General features: G+C 41.1%; 1 protein-coding gene across 1 annotated transcript; it reads right to left on the bottom strand.

Annotated features, from left to right (window-relative positions):
- Positions 1-1,294: 1,294 nt before the first annotated feature.
- On the bottom strand, positions 1,295-13,587 carry LOC139954042 (secretion-regulating guanine nucleotide exchange factor-like). The gene is made up of 10 exons (XM_071953705.1): positions 13,546-13,587; positions 12,001-12,130; positions 10,073-10,222; positions 8,930-9,009; positions 8,043-8,232; positions 7,035-7,106; positions 6,702-6,884; positions 5,572-5,756; positions 4,252-4,288; positions 1,295-3,582 (listed from the first exon to the last, which is right to left on the bottom strand). Exons 1-10 carry the CDS (start codon positions 13,576-13,578, stop codon positions 3,413-3,415), a joined length of 1,230 nt encoding a protein of 409 aa, XP_071809806.1. The 5' UTR covers positions 13,579-13,587; the 3' UTR covers positions 1,295-3,412.
- Positions 13,588-13,885: the final 298 nt, after the last annotated feature.

Genomic DNA, 13,885 nt, shown 5'->3' with positions numbered 1-13,885 from the left:
TACTTAGGGTTTATCAAACTGGAGAATTCTATATGGATTTCTTTGGGTTTAATTTATAAGAAAAAGAAAACAAATAAATATCCTTTTGTTCAAATGTATCAGCCAAAATGTGCAGCTCCTGCACTAGCCTTGCTCAAGGCAGTGGAATTATCACTCTGAAAAAAAAAAGAGCACGCTGCTCTGTACAAAGCCCACCCCTATAACACATCGCACAACACAACGCCCCATACACATCCTCATGCGTCTTCGCATGCGGTTAGTGGTACAAGTGCGGATGACTTGTGCACAGTAGTTATACGACGAGTATTCAGCAATGTGACAGTGTGTATACGGGCGGGTCATGCGGTGTGATTACACACACCACGCACAGTGGCACTTGTGTCCCTGAGCAAGATACTTTACTATCATTGCTTCTCTCCACCCAGGAGTAAATGGGTACCTGTGAGGGCAGAGATGGTTCTTGTGAATGATTTAGCCGAGTAGCTCATATTAATGTTGCACAAGGCTGCACACTCCACCAAGAAGCTGAGATGGTTTAAGGAGTCAATTAAGGCCCAGTGACCAGGGGTAATAATGTGAAGCGCTTTGGGATGCACTCCGGGTGTGAAAAGCGCTATATAAAAACGGGTTATTCTTATTATTATACGGGTGGGTTTACAGCGGCGTCTTGTTTGAAGCGAATAATGCGACTGCCATGAGCAAGGCTACATCTGCACGCAAATCACGCAATTAGCCCAATATGCTAGCTTGTGGATGGACGGGGAGAACCTTTCATCCTAGCTCATTAAACAAGCAGCATTTTCTGCTAAACAGCTTATTGGAAATTGGGCCCTTAGTGCAATAGACCCCTTGCAGCCTTCCAAACCTGCTTAAAGACATGAAATATCAATCACGGTTAACCCGCAGGCACGCCTCAAAATTTCCCTTTTCAATTACCCTTCATAAAACCAAACCTCACTACATAACCTTCGCCAACACCAACTTCTTCCCTTGAATGTTGATGAATTTGGTGCTGCACGAACCAAATCATCCACTCTTAGCATAGGGCCAGGGCAAACCAAACATTAGGGTGTTGTGTTACCATTTTGATGGATTTGTAGCAGACACCTAGCCAGAATTGTCAGAATGCCAGAATGTTGCGGCTGTTAGCATAAATCGCAGCTGTACCCTTAGTTTACATGGTTTAGGGCAATGGCAAACAAAACATTTGGGTGTTGTGCAGGCCTGATACTTCAGGGTGGCAACGAGGGGCGATTGCCTCCAACCAACCAACCCCCCCCCCCCCCTCCCCGGTCATTGCACTGGTGCCCTTGAAATGTTCCAGTAGAAAATAACTTCCTCATAGTGTGCCCTTATACCAAGGAAAAAAATGCCTTGGTGCCCTTGCCCTTTCAGAACTGAAGCATACAGGCCTGTTGTGTTACCTTTCTGGAGGATTCTGATGGATTTGTGACAGACCCCTACCCAGTATGTCGGGCTCCATCACAAAAAATGTTGCTGCTGTTATTTAGCGAAACCTGTAGCAGTGCGATAATTGCCCCATGTGCCAAATTTGGTTGATTCAAAATGGCAGTTTGTTCTTGTCAACATTGAACGTGCAATTACTTTGGCTTACGTCGCATTTTTTTCGCTTCTGCATTATTTGGTAGGATTACATCCCACAATGCACCGTACTTCCTGGCTTCAGACCAGCCCATATTCAGCCATGAATAATAGCCCTGGTAACCCGCCTCCTGCAGTCACAACTCTTATTGTTGTCCAGCAAGCGCCAGACTACTGCAGACTTCACCGCTGCTGTCTTAAACCTCGACTTATTAAAGTCCATTATGTTTTGAAAAAAAGCGTTAACAAAATTTAATCTATTAATACCAATAACAATTTAACAAAAGGATAAACATGAAAAATTCTGAATAAATGAATAGTACGAATAATGAATAAATGCAAAAAGATAAAAGTGAACAATAATAATGTCAAAATGTTACAGACAATACCGCCCTCTTTGTTATTTCTACTTACATACTTGTACTACTAGATTGTTTCTCCATAGCTGTGAGCAAGGACGTGAGTTGTATCATAGATGGTTTATAAATTGTATAAGTCGATAACGCCAACGTGACTGCAAGGACTGGGGTGCACTCCACAAAACATTACATGCCTTTGATTGCCGAGGCGAGTCGTGTTTTTATGCGCATGCCCAACATGTTTTTGGCAAAAGGGAAGGAAATTTTGGTCTTGTCAAGGTCGGGTAATTCTATCATGTTAAAGGAATCTCCATGAGGGAAAAGTCGTTCCTCTCTGAAGAGACTTTTACCACAGTGGTTTAAAGGCAGTGGACACTATTGGTAATTACTCAAAATAATTATTAGCTTAAAACCTTTTTTGGAAACAAGTAACGGGAGCTGTTGATAGTATAAAATATTGTGAGAAACGGCTCGTTTTCGAGAGGGGAGTAATTTTCCACAAATTTGATTTCAAGACCTCAGATTCAAGCATCTGAAAGCACACAACTTCGTGTGACAGGGGTGTTTTTTCTTTCATTATTATCTCACAACTTTGACAACCGATTAAACTCAAATTTTCACAGGTTTGTTATTTTATGCATATGTTGAGATACACCAACTGTGAAGGCTAGTCTTTGAAAATTACCAATAGTGTCCACTGCCTTTAAGAGCTCGGAATTCAAACTCTGGTGTTTCTGATCAACAGAGCGTGGGTTCGAACCCCCAGCCGTGACACTTGTGTCTTTAAGCAAGACTCTTAACCATTGCTACGTCCTTCGGATGGGATGCAAAGCCGTTGGTCCCTTGTGTTGTGTAACGCATGTAAAAGAACCCAGTGCACTTATCGAAAAGAGAAAGGGTTTGCCCCAGTGTTCCTCGCTGTGGCTGCTGAATCCACCGTAGCACCTTGTAAACCCTTGTAAGGTGGTACATAACTGGGACTCAGAATTCATCACTGCAATAACCTATCTTTCTTGAAGTTTGTATATACTTTGCAAAGTTTGCCTTGAGTACCGTGTCTGGTAGATATGTGCACTATATAAGACTTTGATATTATTATTATCAGCAGCGTGTGGATTCGAGTCCCAGTCATGACAAGCGTGTTCTTACTCTTGTTAGGTTGATACTATGTTGCGCTTTACAAGTATTATATTATTTTATTTATGTCATTGGGGGTAAAATGGTGTTAAACGTTGCAGCTGCAAATGTCTTTAAACAGTTTAGAAAAAAACAACATGGCCACCAATGTAGTAGAGCCATCTTCAATTGGGTAACGTTTGTTAGTAGTACAAGCAGTAGTAGGAATAAAAAATGTCACCATGCAGTACTCACAGAACCGCGGCCAGCAATTGTAGCATCAATGACCTATCCCCACCTAGGAATAGTAGAGATTCAGTCTGGTGCCGGTCTCTTTACTCACATCCTTGACACAGGGCGAGGCAGTGGCCAGCCCCACAGCCTATTAGTACTGGCTTCCCGCCGAGGCGGGTGTCGACTTTCTTGGGGATGCGGAGGTCAATGACCCGCCCGTCACCGCACATGCCGTGCTCGTTCCATCCCCACGCAAGAAGAACCTGGTCCTCTGAAATAGCGGAAAAGACAAGATTACTTACTTATTAAAGACACTGCCGTTGATTTCACCGAGCTCTTCCTAACTTAAGACTTATCTTAGGACTTAGGACGAGTCCCAACCCTGCACTGTAGCATGCAGACCTTTAAGATTAATCCTAAGTTAGGACGAATACTCGTCCTAACTCAAGATAAGACGAGTCCTAACTCTTTGTGAAATCGACGGCTGGACCAGTCTTCTTAATTGGTGTATATCAACATATGCATAAAATAACAAACCTGTGAAAATTTGAGCTACCTTGGTCGTTGAAGTTGCGAGATAATAATGAAAGAAAAAACACCCTTGTCATACGAAGTTGTGTGTTTTCAGATGCTTGTTCTGGGGGGGTCAAAGAACAATAGGCTAGTTTTATTTTTTATATACCAAGTTCTTCTTGAGTTATTGCTCAAACAACGTTTCAATTAGTATCGTAAGGGTCATGGATTTGAATCCCAGCCAAGCAATATGCCAGTAATTTTTTCACAGAACTCAAGAAAGTTACGAGTATACAGTGCTACAAACACACATCGGTCAATATGGCTAAGATCAAAATGAGTATTCGTTATCCCCATTGCAAATTGAACATCCACAAAAAGAAAGATAGGCCTTGTTCGCTTCTTAAGTATCTTAATTTTTTCTTACCTGTAATTGCCAAGTTGTGTTCCGCTCCACATGCGACCTAAAACCAAATCAAAACAAGATAATTGTATGATAAAATTTGCACTAAAAAAAGGTTGGTTCATGCAATACGCAAAAAGGAGTTGCAGGAGAAGCCGATGCATTTCTAGAGTTGTAAAATCAAACTGACTCATAGCTACCGCAGAATCTCAGTGTTCTAGTTGGTAAGACACTGCTCTAGAATTGCAAGGGCCGTGTGCTTGAATCCTACCCAAGTAATATGCCTGTGATTTTTAGTTTTCACATGATTCGGGAAAGTACTGAGTATACAGTGCTTACACACACATCGGTGTAAGGGTAAAACCAAAATTAATAGTCTTATCCCCGATGCAAATTTAACATCCATAACATTGCGGTACCCGCTGCTAAAAACATAAGATTTTAACTGCCTCTAGCTACCAGGCAATCTCGATGGTCTAGCAGCGTTCGACCTTAATGCAGGTCCGCTGGCCAAATGCCAGTAGAAATCGCGGCGGACCAGCTGAAACACCTTGCCAACTGGTCCAGCTGACCAGTCAAAAATATCGGCAGCGGTACTACAGAAATATGAATATTTTTTTAACTATTTTTAGGCTCGAATAAAACGTTGAAAACATTCACTCAAGGTTTGGATAAAACGTAAAAAAATCACTCGAAGTGACGCTGAATATTCGATAGCGTGAGAATAGACGCCCTATATTGGTGAAAGTACGCGATAGCTGACAAAAGTAGCTTCAATCGCCTTGACAAATGACCACATGCGGACCAGTGAAAAATCAAGCCAACTGGTCATGCTGGCCAGTTGAAAAAAAAGTTAAGGGCAACCCCTGTCTAGTTGGTAAGACACTGCTCTAGAAAGTACTGAGTGTATAAGGGTAAAACCAAAATTAATAGTCTTTATCCCCGATGCAAATTTAACATCCATAGCGTTGCGGTATCCGCTGCTAAAAACATAGGATTCAAACTGCCTCTAGCTACCAGGCACTCTCGATGGTCTAACTAGTTGGTAAGACACTGCTCTAGAAAGTACTGAGTGTATAAGGGTAAAACCAAAATTAATAGTCTTTATCCCTGATGCAAATTTAACATCCATAACGTTGCGGTATCCGCTGCTAAAAACATAGGATTCAAACTGCCTCTAGCTACCAGGCAATCTCGATGGTCTAGTTGGTAAGACACTGCTCTAGAAAGTATACAGTGCTAATACACACCAGTGTGTATGGGTCACACCAAAATTAAAATTCCTTATCCCCGATTCAAATAAACATCTTTAATTGTAAATTACCAAATAAAATATTACAATACCTGAGTGCAATTCTTGAGTAGCGGCACTTCCTCCGGGACACTGCTATTCTTGCTGGTACTCCGCGCTGCACTGTCCCCGCTAGCGTCTACTTCCTCCTCTTCAGCTTCATCATTTCCCTCGGACTCGGTTAGCCGTCCGAGCTGGCCGTAATCATTACGCCCCCATGAGACCACGGTACGGTCATCTGTGTTTCAGACAATGACACCAAATTAAAATCATTATGATGTCTGCTTGTGTGTGATGCTACGAGTGTTGTATTTGAGTACTTTACAGTTAAAGACAATAGTCACTATTGGTAATTGTCAAAGACCAGTCTTCTGACTTAGTGTACGTTGTATCTCAACATATGCAAAAAATAAAACTCAGTTTGAGCTCAATTGGTCGTTGAAGTTGCGAGATAATAATGAAAGAACAAACACCTTGTCACACGAAATTGTGTGCTTTCAGATGCTTGATTTCCAGACCTCAAATTCGAAATCTGAGGTCTCAAAATCAAAATTTGCGGAAAATTATTTGTCTTTCTTGAACACTACGTCACTTCAGAAGGAGCCGTTTCTCACAATGTTTTATACTATCATCCTCTCCCCATTACTCGTTACCAAGTAAGGTTTTATGCTAATAATTATTTTGAGTAATTACCAATAATGTCCACTGCCTTTAAGTACCAAGTAATGTCGAGTACTAGGGTGACCGAAGAATACTACAATCCCAGCCATATCTCTTAAGGCCCCAACCCCGTTCAATTGGCTCTCATTGCGCGGTCTGCGCTACGGCTCCGGTTAACAAAATTGTAGTCCAGTAGTTTTGAGTGTGATGTATCGGGTCCTGACAAGTCATAGGGTGGCCGAGTGGTTCTTGGGTACAAGTACTCTGGCCATCTAGGACAAGTACAAGTGTCTCAAAAACATTGATACTTCATAGGGAGCCGAGGGAGCTGAGGGAGCCGTTTCTCACAATGCTTTATACTATCAACAGCTCTCCATTGCTCGTTACCAACTTCGTCTTAATGCTAACAATTATTTTGAGTAATTACCATTAGCTGAATAGTGTCCAGTGCCTTTAAAACAATTGAACAGTTTCAAAAATCAAAGGTATATGTTCCCTTTAAGGCTCTACACTGTCAACTTACCTAAGATTGCTACCATATGCGTCCATCCGGAGTGAATTGTTGAGACCGATCTACCACCAAACAGCTCCCTACTTAAACACATAGGCTTGGGTATGATGTCCTTCTTGCCTCCAGTCTCCCCAGAAGGCTCCACTCCGAGCTGCCCACGTTTGTTTTCTCCCCAGACATATAAAAGTCCTTCATCTACAGCAACAAAAACAAAAAAGTTCATGAGGGAAATTATTCTTGACATAATAACAATCATTTGACTGTTGCTATTCTTTTATGAGAGTATGGAAATAAATGTATTCTTGAATTGAATTGAATAGCGATATACAGTACATGAACACTTACCTGATAATGCGACACTGTGGTTTGCCCCAGCGGCAGCTTGCACAATCTTCACCTCTTCCTCACCAAAGTCCACTGAAAATCAAAATCAAATTTTAGTCAGACTTAGATATCAGCAAAACATGAAAATTGTGTCTTCGCAGTTTATTGTTCCCCAAAAATGTTTGCCAACTTCTGTATCAATAATGTATCTGGTCAGCTAACGGTTGATCAAACTCTGTGCCGACATATCTCACACTTTTAAGTCTCCCAAAGTTTCAACTAGAGCATGTAGAGCAGTCTAGTCGAAACATTGAGACCAATTAAGAACTCACTCTGCAACAATGAAGGTAAAACGCCTCTCTTAATATTTATGTATGTGGTACATCACAATGCTAACTCAAAACAAGGCGATGGGCGCAGCCACTGCAAGTGATGGGGGACGTGCGCCCATAGCCTCATTTTGGGTAAGAATACACCGATCCATTAAGCCAGGCCCAATTATCATTGACCAATCCCAACCGCGAAATCTGATCACCATTTGAACCGTTTGGTGATCTTTGCACTAATGGTGATTGGGTTTCGCGGCTGTGATTTGTCAACTGGTAAGGAGGCGGGGCGTAATGGATCGGTCTATTATGACGTCATGCATAAATATTAAGAGAGGAGTATAATGAGAAGTCCACGCGCTCCACTAAAGCAAAAGCAGTAGCCCCGGCAGATTTTCTACATTCCGCACGGGTAGTACTTAAGGAACAGTTTGCCTTGGAACAGTCGAGTTGGTCTTTGAAAAGCGTTTGTAACCGTTTGTTATAAAATACATACTCTCATAAATGGCCGACCATGTCAGTTCGCAAGGTAAGCCACGCAATTTCGAAGCAAATTTGTGTGAATCATTGTATTCTACTTTTAAAACATTCAGCTCTCCATTGCAGTTTTACAATTTTAAGCCAAGCACAATGAAAAGAGGTAAATCTCAATCCAGCAATTGGAAAATGTGGGTCATCGAAAAAATGGTTTCCATGTGCTTACCTCTTTCAGGTTTATTTGACCTCTCTGGCGTCTGACCCACTGCCCCTTGCCCTCCTGTCTGGGTCTCGAGCCTTCCAAGTTGACCTTTGGATCCACTCCCCCACGACCAGACCTGGCCGTTTTCCGTTACGGCCAGTGAATGCCTGAGGCCGGCGGCAATATCTGTAATCTTATAACCTTGGGGAAATTCCTGCAAAATAATATGGAGTTAGAATACTGTAAGAAACCTAATGGGGTAAAGTGTCGGACCTGAAGGCACTGGGGTCGATTTCACAAAGAGTTAGGACTAGTCCTAACTTAGGACTAGTCCTAGGCGATATACAAATTGCATGGATAGCCCTAAGTTAGGACGAGTAACTGGACCTAACTCGAGATAAGACTAGTCCTAACTCTTTGTGAAATCCACCCCTGGACATGTTTGGTAATTATCAACTACCAGTATTCTCACTTGGTGTATCCCAACATATCATATGCATAAAATAACAACTCTGTGAAAATTTTGACTCATTTTGTCATCAAAGTTGCAAGAGAATAATGAACGAAAAAACACCCTTGTTGCACAAATTCGTCTGCTTTCAGGTTTTCAATACAAGGCTTCAGGTTGAAGTCTTTTTTTTTATTTTCGTAAGAAATTACTTCTTTCTCAAAAGTACATTACTTCAGAGGGAGCCGTTTCTCACAATGTTTTACACTATCAACAGCTCTCCATTGCTCATTACAAAGTAAGTTTGTATGCCAACAAATGTTTTGAGTAAATAAGTTTCAGGCTTAGGAGATTTATCATTTAACATTTCAGACATCATTGTGTGGGATTAAAGAAAATTTGAAGGCTGAAGGAGATTTTGAAGATTTGGAAAATGCTGAGAAATCAAATGCCTGGTACTTACACCTATTCTGGCTGGACAATTTGTCGTGTGGGCAAGCTGACCAAACATATTGGAGCCCCAGGAGTACAAACTTCCTGCATCTGGAAAATCACAATACCAAACATTTTAGTAGAAAATAACTTCTTTCTCGAAAACTACGTTACTTCAGACGGAGCCAATTCTCACAATAATAAGAGATGTTAAATTTGCATCGGGGATAAAGAATATTAATTGTTTTTTTACCCATGCACCGATGTGTGTTAGCACTGTATACTCAGTACTTTCCTGAGTCCTGTGAAAAAAACACCTTTGTCACACAGAGTTATGTGCTTTCAGATGCTTGATTTCGAGACCTCAAAATCTAATTCTTAGGTTTCAAAATCAAATCCGTGGAAAATTACTTCTTTCTCGAAAACGTCTTTCTCGAAAACTACGTTACATCAGATGGAGCCGTTTCCCACAATGTTTTATACTATCAACAGCTCTCCAATGCTTGTTACAAAGTAAGCTTTTATGCTAACAATTATTTTGAGTAATTACCAATAGTGTCCACCGCCTTTAAGCGCCTTGCTTAAGAACAAGCTTGTCACAACTGGGACTCGAACCCACACTGTGCTGATCAGAAACACCAGAGTTTGAATTTGATGTTCTTAACTTCTTGATAAAGAGGCACAGGTACTTTGGGAAAAACACTCTGGGGTGGATTTCACGAAGAGTTAGGACTAGTCTTATCTCAAGTTAGGACCAGTAATACTCCTCCTAACCTAGGACTATCCATGCAATTTGTGTATCTCCTAGGACTAGTCCTAAGTTAGGACTAGTCCTAACTCTTTGTGAAATCAACCCCAGTTACTCCTCCTAACTTAGGACTATCCATGCAATTTGTGTATCTCCTAGGTAGGACTAGTCCTAACTCTTTGTGAAATCGACCCTAGGTCAAACTCACTTCAAAGAGGAAACAATTTTCCCTCATAAAGATTCCTATAACATAATAGATAATTACCCAACCCTTACAAGATCAAAATTTCCTTCCACTTTCACCAAAAACACGATGGGCATGCGCATAAACACACTAATAGTGTCCAGTGCTGTTAACTACTGTTGATAATTATCAATAAATAAATAAATAAATAAACAAACAAATAAATAAATCAAAACCCTCACCTGTTATTGCTAGAGTGTGATCCCAGCCACATGCTATCTTAGTAACAAACGGAACCTCTGGCACCTCAACGAGTCTGTACATATTTTGCGTGTGGCCTAAACCAAGCTGGCCTTTGAAGTTACTGCCACACATGAAGACTTTACCTTTATCTGTCATACAAAATATTCAAAACAAGAAAATAGAATCAGCTTTAGAATTCCAGTCATGACACCTGTGTCCTTAATCAAGACACTTTTACCAATCCATTATGCTTTGTCCTTCAGTTGGGACGTAAAGCTGTTGGTCCTGTGTGTTGTGTAACGCAGTTAAAATAACCCAGTGCACCCAAGTGTTTATGGTTTGATTAGCTGCATATTTGAAACAGCACAGTGTAAACCATTACAGGGTACTACTGTATGTAAAAGGAATATGTCTTATAATACAAACATAGCCCCGCACATGCCTTGCAGGAGTATAGTTGAAACGCCTTGAGCGCCACTGAGTGACGGATATGAGAGCTATCATGTAAGAAGCCACTGATATCATTATCTACATGTAGTATAATTTGGCTAAGGAAACCAGATATAGGGTGCGTTAGCTTTCCTGGTTCGACCCCGGTCTGCCACGGTACGTTTGAATAGCTTTAAACCTCATTACAGGGGCTCACTCGGGTCAGCCCCAAGTGCCCTGCTTGCGGAGTGGGTCGCTTGGGTCTGGCCCCGGTGCACGACTACACCACGAGAGGGTGAGTTTTCGTTCGATTAGCTCTTGTCAGGGGCTCACCCAAGTGAGCATCGTGGGGTCGACCCGGGGAAGCTAATTGAACGCACCCATTAAAGGAACACGTTGCCTTGGATCGGACGAGTTGGTCAATAAAAAGCATTTGTAACCCTTTTTTATAAAATGCATATGGTTGTTTGGAAAGACGTTTTAAAAGTAGAATACAATGATCCACACAAGTTTGCCTCGAAATTGCGTGGTTTTCCTTTTACTGTGCGAACTAACATGGTTGGCCATTTATGGGAGTAAAAAGTTTGACTGCCATAAATGGCCGACCGTGTAAGTCGACGAGGTAAAAGGAAAACCGTGCAATTTCGAGGCATGTTTGTGTGGCTCATTGTATTCTACTTTTACAACATCTTTCATATATGCATTTTATAAAAAAACCGTTACAAACGATTTTCAAAGACCAACTCATCTGATCCAAGGCAACGTGTTCCTTTAACACCAGCCTGATAAGCCATATATTGGAATGAGGTTGGCTACCTACATGTACAGCTCAGTTCTTGCTCCTCACTTGCAAATGCCTTACAGGATACTAAATATTGAAGCCAGCAGTTGAAGCGCCTTGAGTGTCACTGAGTGACAGAAAGGAGCGCTATCATGTAATAAGAAGCCACTAATATTACTATAAGTATTATTTGGCCAAGGAAAAACCAGGTATAAACACCAGCCTGATGAGTCATATAGACGATGTGACCTCTGGCGTCACGCGAAAACCATAACACGATTTGTGCGCATACCGCCAGGCAGAACCTCTGTGTTTTGTCAGCCAGCTAGAAAGTGTAGGCAATCCTTTTGGCCCAGCGAAACATGACGTATACAGTGTTTTGTCAACAGAGGGCAGTTGAATGTAAACATAGGTCACATTGTCTATTGGAATGAGGTTGGATACCTACAGGGCCCAATTTCATAGAGCTGCTAAGCACAAAAATTTGCTTAGCATGAAATTTTTGCCTTGATAAAAAACAGGATTACCAATCAAATGTTCACGTGATTTTTCAGAATACGCAAACATCAGGTGAATAGAAGTAACGAGCAATTAATGTGCCAAATGGAAATTTGGCTGGTAATGCTGTTTTTATCAGCGAAGAAATTTCATGCTAAGCAAGTTTTTGTGCTTAGCAGCTCTATGAAATTGGGCCCTGCTCTGTGCTTGTTAACTCACCCGTCAATAAGGCAGTGTGTCCTGCTCCTCCAGCGACTGCTGTTACACCCTCTGGGGGATGCACAATGACTTCTGGAATGAGGCAGTCCCTGTTGTGACCCAATGCCAACTGCCCAAAGCTATTTGCCCCCTGTAAAAACAAGTAACAATCAAAACATATAACTTATAATTTGCTCTGGATAACTAGTACGCAGTAGTGGAGACGTCTCCAGTTTGCTTGCCACTGTTTGCATACAGCTGATCAACCTATATCACATCTGGTCTTCTGGAATGCTCCGGGCGGACATCCAAATCGCGGCAGGAGGAAAATGAGCTACACAGACAGCATCACCAGAGACACAAATCTCAATCAAATCGAAACCCAACAACTCATGAGGGACAAAGCAACCTGGCACCACTTCATCAAAGCTGCTTCTACTTTTCCGTCTGAGGACGAAGGATGGTGATGATGAGTAGTACAGTAGTAGTAGTTGTACTACATGAAACTACCGGACAATCTTGTTGGAAGACACTGCTCTAGAATTTCAAAGGTCGTAGGCTCGAAGTGAGCGAGTCCAGAGGATATTATTGACTGGCTATTGTCTCAGATGGGGATGTACAGACAAGAAAGAAGATGTTTGTGTGGATATGGATGGGTCAATCTCAACTCAATGTGGTCCAGTGGTTAGACTGCTTGACTTGCAATCACAAGGTCATGGGTTTGAATCCTACCAAGCTAACCACCGTTTTTGCAATAATCCACTAGACTAGTTAGAATATGAACTTTACGAGACTACATCTACTCTATCCTATAAAAGACAGTCTGAATTCAATTTATTGATTTGTGAAAATCATAACAATAATATTATATTGTTAATACAATTTAATAACAAACCAATGTTTGTGTATGGAATTTGGAAATGAGAGAGATTGGCTGCTACTGCTAGTGTTACTAGCTAATGTATCCCCAGTTTGCCGGGTTCTGACCATGGCTAATTCTACCCCCATGTTCTGACCATCGCCTGATTTATTTTTATTAAAAAATACGGTTCACTTGTGTGATGGAGGGGGCGGGGCTGGAGAGGGGCATCTTGCTTGTTTAGTTTTCTATTGTAAAAATTGTATTACTATTTTTTACACACAAAAAATCATCCAATATCAGTAATAATATTATGCAATTTTAGCAAGCAACATATGATTAAAATAATACATGCTATAAACACTGTTCAAATGTTGCCCGGTCACAAATAAGAAAACGTCATTGATTTTTACTATTATATTGTTAGAAATACGGTTGCACAGTTGGCACAAAAGCTGTCAAAAAAATATGGCTTTTTGTTTTTGTTGAACTGCTCAGCTGCTCAGCTCAGCATGCGAGATACAGCTGCTCACTTTTTGGGTAACAAAAACAGCCAATTACTCAGTAAATACTAACTGTAAAATTTACTTTTATCGGCAAATATTAATTAATGGTTATTAATCAGCAGTACCTCCAACCAACTGACAAATTGCGACTTGCAGTAGAGACATTTTAAGGATTGTTTTAAAGATTTTATTTCAACTTACCCAGGACAACAAATTTCTACTGGAGGCAGCCATGTTGACATCCCACAGTCCCGTTCGTTTCGGGATTTCACGATATGCAAATATGGACTGATCACGTGTACGAATGATCGTTCTGTGATTGGTTAGACTTACTGATTGCTCATTTTATCAGTGCAGAAACATCATTCATCTAATGGAAATAATTTACTAAAATCATCAATTTCTCAACGATTTAATTATAAAGACTTCATAAGTATTATTTTCTAACTCACAGACAAAAATCCCGAGCAAAATGTAGCGGAACACTTCGGTTTTTATAGTAAAAGGGTCAAGGGTCACCCATTCGCCGTCCATTTAATTT

Source organism: Asterias amurensis, chromosome 22 (genome assembly GCF_032118995.1).
Source record: "Asterias amurensis chromosome 22, ASM3211899v1".
Lineage (NCBI taxonomy): Eukaryota > Metazoa > Echinodermata > Asteroidea > Forcipulatida > Asteriidae > Asterias > Asterias amurensis.
The sequence above is the reverse complement of the archived record's forward strand: the minus strand, read 5'-3'. Positions and strand labels throughout refer to the sequence as shown.